The sequence below is a fragment of the Lipophrys pholis genome, assembly GCF_963383615.2.
Source record: "Lipophrys pholis genome assembly, chromosome: 4".
NCBI classification, from domain to species: Eukaryota; Metazoa; Chordata; class Actinopteri; order Blenniiformes; family Blenniidae; genus Lipophrys; species Lipophrys pholis.
Genome location: NC_137637.1, coordinates 2,402,924 through 2,420,830, shown reverse-complemented (window position 1 = coordinate 2,420,830; position 17,907 = coordinate 2,402,924). Strand labels below are relative to the sequence as shown.

Below are 17,907 nucleotides of genomic sequence, written 5' to 3'. Positions count from 1 at the left end.
AAAAGTTGAAAAAAAAAAAAAAAAAGACTCAAGAAATATTTTGCAACAATCTTCCTGCAGGTCTGGGCCTCGGTACAGTGCGGTGTGACTGGCAGTGTGCGGTGAGCGCAACGCGACAAACTGCAAGGAGACTTTCATTTTTGCCAGTTGCAGTTTAAATAAAATAGACATCAGATCTGGAGGGGAAAAAAAAAATGAAGTACCGTTTGGTCTGCGGATCGTAGCCTCGATATGAAAACCGCCGTGTGAACCACAGGTACTCACTGTGGCTGATCGGCTGTGGTCGGGATCCGTTGACACGCCGACGCCACTGAGGTCACTGCTTTGGATTTTTTGGTTTAAAAAGGTTCACATTAACTCTTTCCTGCCAGGATTGGACAAATTCTGCTTTTGTTTCTGGATTGGACTAAAAAGGCTTTTCTTCCCTTCAGATGAACCACATCTCACACTTATTGCACCCAAGTTAAGCCAATCAGCTCCTCTTTCTCTTAATATTTCAGGATTGAACACCAGTTCAGCCTTTCTTCCTTCCAATTGGTTTATTCTCGCAGTAGAATTGGACAACAGTTATTTTTCATTTCTCAGTCATTTTTTCCTCCCGATTCATAATTTTAAGAGCCAAACTGAGGTGATCTTGTCCGGGGCGGATGTCTGGGCGTTGAACCGTTGCAGCAGTGAAAATGAAGGCATGCATTCTCGTTGGTCGATCGAACCGTTCAGCGGAGAGTGAAAACTTTTGGGGGACGTCCCTGAACTCGTCGGCACGAGTACGAGGAGGCGGGGTGAAAAAAAAAAAAAAAAAAAGTACCCAGAAAAAGAAATAAAAATATTGAAACAGCAGCTGACTTAACCTTTTTTTGTTTGTTTCTTCTGCAAGCGGGTGTTCACGGACAACATCGACGAACCGTTTTCCAAAAAGACAGATTTACAGTTAAACTCTAAAAATGTTTTACAATTTTACAGTTTTCAAAAAACCCAGAAGTTTGATTTGTTATAGAAACACACACAGAATAAAATAAAATAAAAAAAGCAACTGCAAAAAAAGTAGGGAGGGGGGGGGGGGGGGGGGTGAACGTGTGAAGGAGTTTCTCTGCAGGGGACAGTTTGACACGAGGCGGACTGGGCCGGACCGGACCTGTCTGGGTGGAGAACCGTGTCAGAGGTGAAGGTGGAATGTATTTTTAATACTTCTCCAAATCTTTGTGGGGGCGTGTCAAATGAAACGGGGGTCCTGATGTTCGATCACACGGCTGCTTGGTTGTTTTTAATTTGTCAGTGTCACAATACAGCCTTGTAGGAGGACCCTTCTGTATAAACCTCAGCAGAACAGCACTGCTGCGTCCAACACACACACATACAAGCACACACACACACCCATACACACACACACACACACACCCCCCCTCTCCCGGATCGCTCCACGCTCGGCCTTCTCTTTAGTTTTAAGTCACCAAACAACAATCTGGAGGAAAAACTAAACATCACAGTGTTTGTTGAAAATAAACGGACAGTTTAATAACCTTTTTTTGTTTTTGTTTAAAGTGGAATAAAACCAGCCATTTTTTTTTTTTTTGCCAGTACACTAAGAAAAGCCAAAAAGAGAAGGGATGGACGACTATATAAATGCATTAAATCACTAGAGAGGGGAGGAGTGGGTGGGGTAAGAAGCGTACTGAGATGTAAGGGGGGGTGGGGAGGGGGGGGGTGAAGATGAGGAGAATCGTTTCTTCGGTGGTCGGGGATAAAAAACCCTCACTGCGTGCTCAAAGACGAGTCGGAGCCGTCCGCTGGAGTGCCATGATTAAAGGGAGGGTGGAAACAAAGGGAGGAGGGGGTGATGGAGTACTCCACTCCCCCCACACACACTCATCAGTTTATTGATTTTTTTTCATTTTATTTAATTATCTTTTTTTTTTTTTAAATATGGGTGTTTGGAGGTCAGGTACTATTCATGCTGTAGGTTATACAGAAGGGAAGTCGGGAGGCTGGGCTTGAAAAAGTGGGACGAGGGAATGAAACGGGCTGTTTATGTGTACGAAGAGAGGAAGAAGAGGAGGAGGAGGAAGAGAGATAAAAGGAGGAGGAAGAGTGTGGGGATGGGTCAACAGTGAAGTGCGCTCTAGTTTTCTCCATCGCCGGTTTCACCCTCGTCTCCCTGGTTTTCTGATGTCCACAGCTGGAAGACAGAAAAACAAAAACACGTCAGTCAACAGAAACATTTCTTTTACAGCTTGACTTCTGTTCTTTCAAAAACAAAAACATGTAAAACGCTATAGTTTTGGAAAGAAACTAATCAAACAGTGTGAAGAAACGTGACCTATACAGCTTCCTGCCTCCAGGGGGCAGTGGAGGTCATTCAGCTTCATTGTGCTAGAATGAAGAAGGAAAAAGCGCCTATCTGAACAGAAATATACAAAGGATTAACTGGATCTCGTGTTTTAAAGTTTCAATAACCTGCAACAACAACTGATTCCTGCACGTCTGATGTCATTTATGTTTTCTTAGTATCAGATCTGAGTGGTAAACACATGAATGTGGATGAAACGTGAGCCTGCTGGAAGGTTTTCTGAAGCGCCGCCGCCGGTGGGCTCGCTCCCGGCCACAGACGGTAGGTGGCGCTGTGGCTCGGTGTGTGCACTCACGGTGAGGTTGTCCCTTAGTAGCTGCATGATCAGCGTGCTGTCTTTGTAGGAGTCCTCGTTCAAGGTGTCGAGCTCGGCGATCGCCTCGTCGAAAGCCTGGAAAAGTGAAGTGAAGCTAAAGCCATTTCATACGAGGCATTTTGTCGTCGTTCATCCTGCAGAAACTTGACCGGCCCAATGATTTTCTCAATCTGAAAGTGAATAATAATAAACAGTGACCCGACCTGCTTGGCCAGGGCGCAGGCCTGGTCGGGCGAGTTGAGGATTTCATAGAAGAAGACGGAGAAGTTGAGGGCCAGGCCCAGCCGGATGGGGTGTGTTGGCTGCATGTCCTTCTTGCTGATGTCGAAGGCGTTCTGGTAGGCCTGCTGAGAGTTCTCCACCGTGTCTGCGCCACAAACAGTCACATGTTAAACCAGGTGGAACCTCAACACGCCACGTCTGCTCTCCACACACTGAACTCTTCTGTGATTGGTAGGACATTCATATTTATTTGTGTGGCTAATGTGAGAAGTGAATGTACCACCTACTCCCCCCCGTTTTCTGTGATAGAATGTGACTCAGACACAATTTTATTCTTGAGACAATGAACTAATTTCTCTGAAGCCTTTTCATCCAGAAGTTCTGAAGATGTGTGGCTCTTTAACAAACAGCAGAAATGTCAGACCTTACAGGAGCAGAAGAAAAGCAGTTTCTTCCTCCCATGTGAAAGAATGATTAAAAATCTCCTCTGGAGTAATCCTATACGGACGGTTATCAGGGTGAGAGTGCCGATCAAATGAAAAGCTGTGATGTCAGTGGAGGGGCCGAGTCAGTGTAGCTTCGGTTCATCGCCATGACAATCGGAGGAGGAAAGATTAATAACCTGGCAACAAACTCCACGGGTTACAATCTCCTGGCAACAGTCTGAATGACCTGCTCCACCCATTAACAGCAGCAGCGTAAGCAAGGGGGCAGAAACAGACAACAAAAGGCCGGCGCCGTCGGACCACTCCCCGTGTGCAACGTTTGAAGTTCTGGAAGATTATTTGAATAAAACCTACGTTTTAAAACAGTATTAATATACTGAAAACATTAACCCCTCGTACATTTTTTTAATCTTTATGACACATTTGAACATGAATTACTCACATTTCTTTTACCTAAGGTTGATCATTGTAACTCTTTATTAATCACTAATCAAATATTCACCAACTTATAGAAAAGCATTTTAAAGGATACCTACAGGGTCCAGCCCAGTGGTGTCAAACAAGACAAGACAGAATTAGTCATTTGGATTTGAAATAAATCTACAAATGGCTCTTGAAAGGTTAAAGAAAACTACATTTATCCTCAGACACGTTTTAGTTCAGGAGCCACATCGAGCCCAGTTTGGTTTTTCTTTCAGAGTTTACGTGATGGAAATCTCTATTTTCACAAAACCAAACAATGATGACAGAAAACGACTACAATCTGAAAATGAAGCCAATTAAAACCTTCTGGTACAAAATACAGTGAAATAAAAAGAAACCTTCTACAGCCGTTGCATTCTGGGTATTTTTACACCCTGACAGGGTGGCTTTAAAGCTCGTTAGATAGCAGCGAGGTCGCTGGCTTTCATGGCAGCGTCACAACGTCTCAGTGTCGCATCTCTAATTCTTTGTTGAAAAATCAACGGTTTCTTTGAAATCCTGATCATTTTCTCGGTGGTTTGGCCGGTTTTGGCTCCTGGACCTTGTGTTTGACACCGGCGGTCTAGCTGGAGATAATGTTCATCTTTAGAGTCTCAGAAATAGACTAATTTCTGAAAACATCCTTCATCCTCTTCAGTAGCTGTTGTAGAGCTTTAAGTAAAGTTTTTTTTAGCAGGAATTCCAACATTAACATCAGCAGCGTTATATAACGTAGCTTCAACCTGAACCCATCAGAGCTGACCGCTAATTTCAAAAACAATCGATTTCCATCATGGACGAAGGAAAGTCACCTTATCATTTCAGTGTGGTTCACTATTGTTTTTTCACATTCATTTTGCTCCATCACAGTTTCGTAGTAAATACATTTATGTTTGACGAGCTCCTGCTTTTTCTTTCGCCACTATTATTATGACAACTTATATTTTTCCTGATTGCATCAAATCAAACTCTTAAAACCAAATGCAGAGGAAAAGGCTCCAACATCTCTAATCAACACGTCACAACTGAAGGCTGGCCTACGCTTTCCATAGGGAATTAAAAGTCTCTTGGAAAAGAATAAAAACACATTGAAGAAGTATTTATTGTCCAAAACACAGCAAACTATTGATTTTTGTTAAGGGAGCTAAAGAAGGCACCGATTAGCAGACTGGCAAACAGGAAACCCATGTCTTGTTAACGGAGTTCACACCCTGAGTCAACAAACATAACTCTGCTCAATCGTCTTTTAATCCCTTAAGACCTGGAGCAACACGTACGCAGTTCTGCCTTCAGGACGGGCCGTGGTGTCAGAGTGCTTCTACCTGCTGTGGAGGAAATATGAACACTCACCCTTCTTTGAGTCTCCGGAGGCCACCTCCGACAGGTATCTGTAGTAGTCCCCTTTCATTTTGAGGTAGAACACCTTGCTCTCCGCCTGAGATGCGTTCTCGATGAGGAATTTGTCGAGCAGATTCTGGAACAGACAGACGAGCAGAAGGGTTTGTGAACAGAAACAAGGTGGGAGATGAATTTCCAAGCAGTGGGAGAGAGACACCCAGGACAAAACAGAGGTTAGTGAGACTCAGACCTGAAAGGGAACACCGGCCGCCAAAAACAACCCAAACACTCTTCTTCCCACATTCTAGTTACTATTACGGTAATTGTCAAAATAAAACTACCAAGTTCCAGGAGTCGTGACGCGACGGAGTAAACATTTGTTCTGATTGCCCAGCATGTGCAGAAGAACTAATTACTACGTCAATGTTGCGCATGCACTGTACCAGCTTTCTTCCACCTGCAAGGACCAGAAGCTTTTTAAAAAAAAGTTGCTATTTCAGTGGCTCCGTGCAGCTTTTCTCTTTGTTACCATGGCAACAGGCCCCAATAAAGGTCTTTTGTGTGTGTCAGTATCCATGAGGGAAACACCCAGTGACGTCAGCCTGTTGCAGGTCATTGATGAGCAAACAGAGACTCCATGCAGACCAGAGGAAGAGTTTCTGCAGCGTGGGCTCGTCCTTCCACACTGGAGGTTAGATTCCAGGCCAGGGGTGTCAAACATGAGGCCTATGGGCCAAAACCAGACCGCATGAGGCTCCACCCCGGCCAAACCACCAAGGAAATGGGAAAATAAAATATTCTTAAAAGGTAGTGGATAAAACACCGAGACCTGAGCCAAGATAAAAGCTGGTTGCTATCGAAATAGCTTCAAAGCCCCGCTGAAGGAAGGAGCTTGTAAAAACTCCCATAATGCAACAGCTACAGGAGAAGATTTCTGGACATTTCACTTGTTTCCATATTATTTGTTTAATTTTTAAAAAAATATTCAACGATTCTTTCACATTTTCTCTCCGACACAACAAAGCAAACCTTTAAAGTTTAAATTTAAAGGATACTAAGGTTCTACTTTACCGGTCCACTCGGGATGAACTAAAATCAGTTGGACACCTCTAGTCTCGGTCAATGTGTTGCTCATTTAAAATGCACTAAAACATCAAATCTGACAGAATGAGAAGGTTTACATTCACCACCAGGAACATTTTCTTAATCAAAACGGGGAGAAGTTAGTTTGCTTCTTGAAGCATGTTTGTCATTCTTGTTGAAGCATCTGATCACTGAAGGGAGGGTTTTACCCCGATCATGTGATCAGCACCGCCTTTACCCCAGAGCTTCTCCTCACTGAGACGAGCTTTGTTTCATCGGTCTGAATTGAAACCCGGAGCCGTGGAGAAGTCTGCTTCAGCCAGCTCAATCCAGTAACCTGCCCCACGGGTACTGAGAAAGAAGCCTTGAACCTTGAACCAGTAACCGGTCCTGGGAATGTCAAACAAAGTCTGAGCAGAATTAAGAGGAACATTTTTTCCTTCTGTGATTCGATTGTCAAGCAGTTTTATGACTCAAATAAATCATGAAGCGACAGAGGCTGGATTGGACGATTAAAGTGGACATGGAATCAGTCCAAATGAGTCAACCATCAGAATGTCATCCATATTTGCAGTAGTAGCCAATTCATATTTTCCAAAAGAAAAGTGGAACTATTTAGGCTTGAGATCATTGAATTGGAATCAGTTCCGAGTTAAACTTTTTAATATACAAAACAACCATGATTTACCAACCTCGCATCACTGAAGATTATTTGTTCATCTAATTATTTCTATCTCACCCTTATTATTCATAAAGAACTCCTAAAATAGAAGCAGTGTGTTTGGATAAGGTTGAGATTAAAGGCTTCGATGAGGAATCCACAGTAGAAACCGCTCATTTATCATCATCTATAAGTTAGTTAATGGTTGTAGATTATTTTAATCATTCAAATCAGATTAATAGCTGAGAAAGTAGCTGTAACATGTTTCCAATGACTCAACTTTGGTTCTTTTGAATTTTGCTGATATGAAGCTTTAACCAGTCACTTATCGTGGTCTGGACTCAGGCCCTGTTGACACCAAAATGTTTCAAATGGAAATACACGGATATTTGTGTGGATGTCGACATGAGCAGGTGGAGAAGAACTATTTACTACAGCCGTCGTGTGCATGCGCAGTGGCAGTGCTTCAGCTCTCTACTCAGGATAGAACCCAAGCGTTCGCAGGGAGTGTTTTTCCTCATTTACAAATTGACGGAGCCAGAGAATTTTCAAAAAGTCTAGGGGAACAGTTTTCAAAAGCTTTTGTTTTTAGTGGCTCTGAGCACCGGTGTCACGTAAACGGACACCCATAATGCATCTGAAGTTTTGCGTTTTCATTATAAATCACAGCGGTGTAACCCAGAGCCACATTATTTATCCAGATTACACCGGTAAATCGTTTGTGATCAATATCAACTTCATGGGTTTCGATTGGTCAGTTCGCTAAAACTGGTGTGAGGGTTAAAGGTCACGAGTGTAGGGTGAGGGTTCATAGAATACAGGTGTTGAGCAATTTAAAAATAAGCCGATCAGTTCGGTACATTTTTCTCATATTGTTAAAACTCATTATGAAAGTAGCTTTACATAATATGTAATTGAATGTCATTTTATTTTTTATATGTAGCCTTTTACAGTGCAGAGAGTCACTGAAAAATATTAGTTTGACTTGACTTATTCGGAAAGGATAGTCTCCCAATTGTACAGTTGGTAGTTCGATTCCCTCATCTCATTAAAGTGTCCCCCAGGCAAGACACTGAAGCTTGCAGTGGAGGTGGAACCTCTTGAAGGTTGATGATCGCCGTTCGTGTGTGTGTATATGTATGAATGTGACCTACAATAAAGTCCATTAACATTGATATGAATCTTCAAATTAGTGCAGGCAGAACTGCAACATGATGCAGATTATGTGGAGAAAACAGAACTTTCTTTACCACACTGATCAGATAGAAATGCCTGAGAGTGCGAGTGTGTGTCAATGTGTGCGCTGAGGCATGTGAACCCACAGAAATTAAACACTATAAAGAAAAAAATGGGGTTAAAAAAAAAACCCAACCGATTCTTCATAAATCGCTCTCCCTTGAAGAGCTGATGACAATCATGAGAAAACCAATTTCCCCACACACTGTTGGTACTGAGGAGGAGGAGGAGGAGGAGGCTGTAGTAGACAGATATTAATATAAAAGACTTGACCTGAAGAATTTCAGCTGACTGAAGAGTCTCTCACAATGACTCCACTCATTGGTTTGGGTTTGAGCGCCCAGAGAGGCGATCCGATTCACACAGTGGAGGAAAATAAAGGCCATTGTTCTCCTTTGGCTGCCATCACTTGCCGAGTTCTTCTAGGTCAACGTCACTGACACATTTTTCTGTTCTGCAGATGCATCAAAGCTTTCCCCATCCGAGCTCCCTGCTGCTTTAAGGACAGCTCGTCTCCACCCATCCTCTCCTCCCTTCACACTTAGAGCAACACATCACTGCAGAGGCTTCCCGTTTGACCTTCAAGATATTATTAGACGTCTGCTCATGCGCTAAAAAATTGGAGTCTGTATGACCTTGAGCGATTTCTTCTCCCCCCTTCATCAGGACCTGACAGTTGCTCGTGAGGCCTAAATCACAGCCGTGGCATTTGTAACCGTTTAAAAATGGCAGACTGGGTCAATTCCTCCGACGCTGCTTCTTTTGAGGCCACGTTTCAGGCGCCGAGTTTGAATTTCAGCTCAGCGGAGCTCCAGGTACAGTTTACTCGACGACGTTTCAAGTGATCACATTATTTTTTAGCTTTTTTCCCCCAGAAAAGTTTCACGTTTACATGGCAACGTGCTGAAAACCACAGAGTCCACCTTTTGTATCGATAACATTTAAAGACAGTTATTTATGGGTAACAATAACCAGAAAACAAATGTACATCCAGGACAGGACTCTTCCTTTGAATTGTGTGTAACTAAGAAACCATCAGATCTGTGAGTGACGCTCCCACTCAAGAGGCCTTTTGCTTTCTAACGTGGCTCTATTTCTGTCCTGAACAAGCGAGGCCACTCCAGAAGAAAATGCAACACACACACGCACGCACGCACGCAAAAGTAAAAAATAGTGGAGCCGAGAAGCCCAAGTGGGGAGAAAACAGTAAAATGTAAGCTTTGTTTGACAGCTCTTCTAAGGGCTTCAAGCTCCACAGCGAGCTGCGTTATTAGCGTCTCCACAAGTTCCACCATGTGACTGTTCCTTCCTTGCCCAGGAGGAATCAGCCACAGCGCGCTTCCTTCTTCCACCATCTTTCTCTCCTTTCTCTGCTGGCCCTTCTATACCGTCTGTCCCACTCCTCTCCCACCCCCTCACTCCCTGCCGGCCCTTCCCCGTTCCCGTCCATACCAGCACGTCGTTGCAGATTTCTTGGAGTTCAGCCTCGATCTTCATGCGGTAATCGCGGGCCATCTGCTGCTTCTTCTCGTTCCCCTCCGTCTTCTGCTCGATGCTGGAGATGACGCGCCAGGATGAACGGCGGGCTCCCACCTAAAGTCCACAACAGAGCGGAGAAAATATAAGATCTTAGATACATGATTGGATAAACGCAGCTCAAATTATACATGTCAAGGTTCAACATTGAAAAAAAGAATCACATCCACAGATCAGAATCATAAATGCAATATTTGCAGTTGGTAGTTAATTAAAATATGTCCGAACAGAAGACTAACATTCAAACTACCAAAGAATACAGACAGACACTAGAAATGTTCAAACCACTGCTAAATGTACTTTATTAAACCAATATGATGTTGATTAATCCTGCTTGACAATATTAGGCAAAGCCAAAAAAGAAATCTTAAGGTGGCGACACTTTGGTCATCTCAGCTTAAAGACGTGATTTAATCTTTGATTTAACATCTGCGGTCAAACACTGTGAGGAGTTCACAGGGTGCTGGTACTGTTTATAAAAAAATTTATTAAAAATCACTTTACGCAGTGTAGCGGCATGAATCAACTAAAGAACCCTGTTTACACAACATTCAATTGAAAATGCATCTATATGCGTTTTCATTTCAGAAGTTTTGTGCTTACGTGACAATGGCAGAAATGCTGAAAAGATGTAGTTCTCATAAAATACCACTAGTGGCTGTTATTTGTCTTTGTAATGAAACCACAGACAACAATACACTCTAAACATTAACAGTGGGAGAAAACGGACATTCTAATGTACAGACGACCAAGTTGGATTATTATTACAGTGACTGTCAAAATAAAACTACCAAGTCGAGGAGAATATGGACTGGGAGTCATGACACCACGGAGGAAACATTGTTCCTACTGTCCATCTACTGAGCATGTGCAGAACATCTATTTACTACAGCCGTGGGGCAGATGACTAGTAGCAACTAGTCTACAGGGAGACGGAGCCCAAGCGTTTCCAGAAAGTAATTTTCGCCTGTTTCCATGGAGACAGAGCGATTTCTGAAAGTTCCACTTTGGGAACCATTTTCAGTGACTCTGAGCGTCACTGTTGTGTATACAGACAGCCAAAGCTCAATGAAAGATTTGTGTTTTAATTGAAATCGTTGACATATAAACGGGCCCCAAGACTGCTTGAAACACCCGCAGCAGCCTTTAAGGTATGTATAACTATATCCCATCCCAGAGTGACTTGTATGAAATTCTTCCTATGTGCATCTTGTAATGAAACAAGCCACAAAATAAACCGAGGATACTCAATGTTCGCAAGCCTGGATAAAAAAAAAAGAGAAACCTCAATGATAAATAGAGCAGCAGTGCTGGAAAACCTGAGGCTACTCTTACATAATTTGTGCCTCAAAAGTTTGACTATAAAATCGTCCAAACAGCACAACTGGCCACAGCCTCTGCAATGCAACACTGAGTGAGTGATGGTTGCCAGGATGAGATAAAGTTAGAGGGCGTCGTCCAATCCTGCAACCTGCACATTACGTACTGAATAAATGTTTGTGTTTGGAAAAAAGGTAGGGTTTAAAAATACGTTTTCAGCTTTCACTGCTGTGATAACTAGACGGAGACCAAAAAACACAACAACTCATACAACTCCAGTCAATCTGTTCAACGTGATCACTGAGTTTAGGGACTATGGGAAAATAGCCAAGGCATCTTTTTGTTTCATCTACTGTAAGGGAATTATGCTCATATTTGAGTGACATGGTTTATTATAGCATATGAAGGCCGAGTAGAGTTGATATAAAGAGTTAAAAACCTGCCCTAGATAGAGATTTACCTTAAAAATAGGCTGGTGTAATTCAGCATCTGACTCAAATAAAACCCCAGGCAGATTTCTCAACTTCCGAGCACGCTCATAATGGCACGACGTCCTGAGCAGCAACAAACGAAGATTTTCAACGTTCCATTTTTCTCAACTTTGTCGAGGCTCTGCTCTGTTCCTGTCGTATTTATTCATGGAGTCATAACATTCAGACTGGACATGATGCAGACGTCTCACTTCTCTTGGCGCCGTGCCACAGCAGAATATTGTTTCACGATATGAATTTGATTCAGAACATACATCTTTAATGAGAAAACCAAGTAGTTTTATTTTTATTATAATTATTAAATGTGTTGATTTAACTAGGGATGTTTGACAGATTTGTCGACTACACAAAATCTTTTTCAGAGCTTCTATAAGGAAAATTCTGTCAGTAATTTCAGGATTGTCCCTGAAAACATTGTGCATATTCAAAGGCCTTTAATTAAAATCTTCAACAACCACATCTGACTTAAATGCAGTTCTGGAGGTTACCACTTTGGGCCCAGACAGTGCTGTTAAAACTAAGAGGAAGCAGATCTAGTTGTGAGTAGTTGCGTTAGCTCCTCAGGTGGGGTGAGATCTGTGTCTCTGGGTAAATGATGCTAAGCTAACCTGACTGTGGCTAGCTACCGATGCAACAATCATTCTGTGCAGGTTGATATAAAAAAGCTCAAGTTAAATGTGGTTGCTTGTTGTTCCAGTGGGATGATCATAGTGGCTTAACAGTTTGATGGCCTTAAACATGAAAAAAGCAAAAAAACAAACCACCAATCAAATTGCTTTAACTAATTTCTAGTCGACCAATAGTAAGAAGTTACGTTTGGGAACCTTTAATGCTCCTACTATTTACATGTTGTATTAGAAATCAATCATTTTGAAAAACTACTACAAAAGTTGAATGTTTCGTCTGACGTTATATTTCAAGCAAACTGATCCTGAAAAACAGTATCTACATCATCACTACACATTTCTCGTTGGGAAAAACAAAAACCCCCAGACAGTTGATGGATGCCATACCACGTTCTTGTAGGCGACAGAAAGCAGGTTGCGCTCCTCGTTGCTGAGCTCGATGCCCTGCTCCGTCACCGACTTCATGGCAGCCGCCATGTCGTCGTAGCGCTCGGCCTGCTCTGCCAGCTTGGCTTTCTGCACCAGGTCGTTCTTATCCATCTTTTAGGCTGCAAGAAGCAGAGAGTTGGGAGAGAGTTAGAACTTGTCGGGGAGAGTCAGAACTTTACTGCAGAGGCTGCGTGTGCGCCAGCTAAACCAGGCAATCGGAATAAAAAAACATAAGGCAAGAGGCGGCATCAGAACACAGAGGCGACACCAAAGGTAGAAAAACAAGTGTAAGAAATGGAGGTGTGGAAACCTGGAGGGCCCAAGATATTAAGGACAACATGTTACAGAACCAGGAGGAAGAAACAGTGATGATAAGCCAGTAGAAGGAGACAAGCCAGAAGTACCAGAGTTGGGAGAACCACTTTGTTAAAATGTGTGTAAACACAAATCGTACCTTGGTTTAAAAAAAGAAAAGAGTAGCAGTAAAATGGAAGCAAAAGATGATCAAAAAACATCACGTATAAAAAAAGTAGCAGTGACTTAACGGCTCATCATAAAATGTCAAAAACTCAATTCCAGTGAAATGGCTGCTCCCTGTTACTTCATCCCCGAGGGCTTTCTGCTCTCCAGATGAATCTGTTGGTCTAAGTAGGCCACAGCCTTGCCTTCATCTCTTTCACATCGCACTATCAACTCCTCAGCGAGCTTTAAGCAGGATTTCGTGCGATGTAACCTCAAAGATTGTACATTTGAACGCCTTCATTTGCCATGCCTTCGGAATGGCACAGTTCACCTTAAATCACGGTCCTACACCCACTCCAGAAACCAGCCTCACTGCTGCCAAGTGAGACGACAGCACACATTAGATGTTTAGTTCGCTGACCAGCCTTCCACCAGACGGACATGACACCCCCCCCCCCTCAAAAAAAACACCTGAGTTTGTGCATCTATGATGCTTACCTGACCTTTGACCTCCATGTGGTAGCATGGGGTGAGAAAGACGTTTCCCTATGGAGGGTAAAAGAGGTTATAGGCTACAATAAATACTGTAAAAAGACTATTGTAAGACCACGCTGCCCTTTCAACATGAGGCATCCAGTGGAATAAACCGAGGACTTTTCCTTTAAGTTCAAGCAGCTGATTCCCTTCAAATTGGAGTTAACCAATCTTGATCCATTTATTAATTGTTATCAGGAGAAAGAAGCAAATAAGAGATGGAACAAAGAAATCAATGAGTATTAAATGTTGAAGGGAAATCTAATTTTTGTAGTCATCCATGTGGGCTTTCTGCAGACAATCTCATTATCTTGAGCTGTTTATCTCCTCTTGCTATCAGAACACACCTATTTGAGCCCTATTGTTCTTTGCAGTGTCTTCCAGCTCTGTTGCACTTCAGTCCACACAACATTTAAACTATAAGCTCACATATTTGTCAAAAAGATTGTTTCATTGGCAACCATTGTGGCAGTTAGTTACACCAGGTAGTGCGTTTATTCCTGAAGCACAAAGTGAAACGTCAGCCTTCGCACAGGAAACCATCAGCTTCTTGAAAGCTGCGGTTGGTCTTTTTGTAGCCTCGCTCACTCATCTTTTTCACATGGGGAGAAAACCTGGACCAAAATACCAACACTGCGATAAGAGAGTTGATTTGAGTTTAAATGCAGCTTGAGAGTAGTTATCCTGGCATCGACTGGTATTTTAAGGTTTCCTGTAGTTTCTTTATGATGGGTGCCATTTGAAGATTTAGCAGCATTTATCGGTCTTCACTTGAGTGCTAATAAAACTAATCTACACATCTTGTCTTCAGACATTGGCACTGCTGTTATGTGTATGAATAACACATAATGGAAGTTTATTTCAGCGCCACCAGATGGCATCAAAAAATCCATGGCAACTGATCAGATGCCCATTTAACGGCAGCGTATCCAGGAGCTACAATTTAGATTTATTAGGAGGTTGTTTGACTGAGGCTTTAATACAAGTATTGCATTTTATTGATGGTGTCAGATCAGTGCACAGATTCTTTTTCATGCTCAGTCAGTTTAATTGCGGATGCAAGTGAGCTGCTGAAAAATCACTGTTCAATCAATTCTAGTGGTTTAAGCCTCACCCACAATCACTTTTCACAAGAGGGAGGAGGCAAAAAGACAACCAAGAGACCGTTTCAAACTCTTTTTGGTTATATGAGGCAGATATGTTTAATTGTGTAAAGCCGTAGTAATTTCAGAAGCTCGTTGAAATGCTAGAATATCCTCAATATGATTCCTGTTTGGGTGTTTTCTCCACAAAGAGAACAAATTAACATTATATTTTGACATTTACAGAATAAGGCCTTAAAAATACATGCCATCCTTCATGCCAATGACAAATCTGTTAAATGCAAATAACAAATGTAATGAATCTTATCTGATGGTAAACAAATGCCAACTTTGTTATATTTCTAAAAAGCATTCCATCAAAGTCTGCTAATCGAACAAATGAATAGCATCCTATCTATTCCTACACACAGAGGTTGCTGTAGGAATTGTTTTTATTAAATTGACCTGAAGAAGGTGAAAAGACAACCCGACAAGTCTTAAAAATTGTCAGCTACAAATGAACTACATGTGATGATTATACTGCCATCCTGATGCACCTCCTAGGGCTCTGCCCAGTAATTAATAGCCTCTCAGTGGGGAGTGCACCAATAGCATGCCGAGTGCTGATTCAAGGGCTGAAAAGTAGAAATCAATTATTGTCCGATATTGAGCGCGGTTCCATTAGTTTTCCAAAACCCAAAATGGTAAGCCCATTAGGCTACAGGGTCATTATGAATTCAGAAACCCATTCCGTCCATTATCAGTACACTCAAAGGGGGGAAAAAAAACAATCCCTTAAGAGTCACAAGTGCAGCATAAGGGAAGTTAAATTGCCTGAAACGGTGTCTACATTTCCCCCATCGACAAGACGGCGATGACCCTTAATATGTCATTTGTGTCTCAACATATGCACAAAACACACATTATTCTGTGGAAATATAATAATTAAACTGGAGTTAATCAAAATATGGTCTTCACTTTTAAGTGAAACTGACAGAACCAAATCAAAAATTGGGCTCTTTTTGTTATGAGTAATTAGTACAATGGGGTGATTGGATCACATGTATGGGCGTTAGGATTATTAAAGAGCATATCAAACAGTCGGTATTGGGGCCAGTAAAACCATTAAAATTTTGCGTTTAATCACAAAATGGTTAAAAATATACATTGAAAGTAACACATTGAAGGCAAATCATTTATATTAATGTGCTACTTTTATGATTCCATATAATTTTAAACCAAGAACAATGACACAAATTCCGTAGTAGACTTCTTGCTGTCGTGAAATGACTGCATCAGTGTCCCATTGTGCATTTGCAATATCTGGCTTTATTTTACCTGTTGGTGTCATTTGTACAGTCGTGTTGTGACATTAGCATGTCGTTAGCATTTAGCACGAGGGGGAAAATGCCGCTCCTCACGGTTCCGAGCGCATCCCCGCCCTCGCATACAAACCGATCCGTTTCGACCGAGCCGCGATCGACCCGCACGCCGTAAATCGACTCGATTACATTTACATCCTTCCGAGCTCATTAACGCGGTTCGTCCGCAACGTGGGGAGTAAAACCGGGAGACACCATCTTCAAAACGGCCGAGCTGGGCGCATCCACCCACCGCTTGGAGAAAAAAAAAAAAAGAAAAAAAGAAAAAAAAGAAAAAAAATCCACCGCCCGGGGAAACGTATTTTCCATTTTTTGACGCAAACGCTTAAAAAGTACCCGCATTCAGAGGAATGTTGAGGTCGCAGCGCTGGTGGAGCCGCCAGTGTGCTAACAGCTACGCCCTCTTGTCGCATTCCCCTGCGGAATTTTAAGATGGAGAGATAGATTAGCGCCAGCTAGCTCGGAGCTAACTGGACGTCACGGCGTTAGCGGTTAGCTCCAGCGACGAACGGGACCTGACCCACTTCATCCGAGCCACGCTAATCGCCGCGGCAGCTTCGCGACGGAACTCCAAAATACATTAAAGAACACAGGTCGTACGGGGAAGTAACGGAGCCCATCTTTAAGGAGAAACTCCCGTGGAAAATGGAGGATTTTCGCTTCTGCATCGCCAATACGCCATGACGGAGCTCGGTTGAAGACGACCCCCGCAACCTAGTCCGCAGCTAAATGCGGCGAAACGTGTACTTCGCCACGGCATAGCCTCCACAAAGAAGCACCGTGTGTTTCAATGTGTAATGCGACGTCCTCACCGCGGCCCGGGGCTCAGGTCCCTCAGCTCCCGCTAAGCTGTCAAAATGGCCAAACTTGGCTTCACCCTCCCCTCACGCGAGCACCGCGCAACATGCATCGACGGTAGTCCGGGCCTGCCACGTTAAAACATCCGCGGCCACGCCGCCAGCACATATAAAGCACCGACAATCTGAGAACAAACGGTTTTTGGTTGGGGTTTTTTTTTTTTTCGTGGGTTTTTTCTCGGTTCTGTCTGGTCACTTTCACGGCCTAAATCCTCGCACCCAGCCCCAAACCACAATAGGCACCTTCCGCCGCAGAGGCCGCCACCAGGGCTGCCGAAAAACACCCCGCTCGACGCGGAGATGGAACAATACTCGAGCGATCTGCTGGTTGACTCACATTCGGAGCGTACTAGGAGTCCGGTTCGGTCCGGGTTCGGTTCTGTGAACGATGAGTTTGTCCAGCCGTCCTCCGCTCGCTGCTCGGGCTATTCAGGGCAGTACCACTTCCGCCTAGTCTGACACTTCCGCTTCCTCTAAGCCCCACCCCTCCCCCCGCCAGTATCCGCGGCAACCGCGCCGCGGGGTTTTCTAAGCACCTTGCAAGGGGCTTTGACGTCAGGAGGACCATGGCAACCGCTACAGGATGACGTGCGCCGCTCTCCATGGCAACTGTCTCCACGAGGCGGCTGCCGTCGTATCTGAGTTCACCCTCGTGTCAGCTGACACAGCTCTGTGTGGGTTACACTGATTTTTTTTCCCTCTTTACAAGCCTTTATACTTGATAACAAGCAGGACTGTTTCTCCCACCACACCACCTACACAGCCACTGCAAACCATGAAGCATGCAGCCCATCAACAGTATCTTTACAGGTCATCTTATGCAGTTTTGACCTGTTTCAGCAATCTAGATATTGCAATAATAAACAATTTCTCTGAGACATTAGTGTGGATAAAGCAGTTGCTGGTGATTCACTATCTCAATCATCAGACCAGCAGGTAATGCTGTGATTTGATGCCTGTATGCTGGTGGCGTACTGCACAGTGAGACAGCACTTCACGTTCACTTCAGTTCACTTCAGTTCAATTAAGTTCCTTCATCCATCCATCCATCCATCCATCCATCCATCCATCCATCCA

At 43.3% G+C, this 17,907-nt stretch overlaps 1 protein-coding gene across 1 annotated transcript; it reads right to left on the bottom strand.

Moving 5' to 3' along the window:
- Positions 1 to 616: 616 nt before the first annotated feature.
- Positions 617 to 17,333, bottom strand: ywhaba (tyrosine 3-monooxygenase/tryptophan 5-monooxygenase activation protein, beta polypeptide a). The gene is made up of 7 exons (XM_080461715.1): positions 17,168 to 17,333; positions 12,472 to 12,632; positions 9,564 to 9,704; positions 5,144 to 5,267; positions 2,867 to 3,030; positions 2,643 to 2,738; positions 617 to 2,176 (listed from the first exon to the last, which is right to left on the bottom strand). The coding sequence occupies exons 2-7, from the start codon at positions 12,622 to 12,624 to the stop codon at positions 2,120 to 2,122; spliced, it is 735 nt and encodes a 244-aa protein (XP_080317841.1). The 5' UTR covers positions 12,625 to 12,632; positions 17,168 to 17,333; the 3' UTR covers positions 617 to 2,119.
- Positions 17,334 to 17,907: the final 574 nt, after the last annotated feature.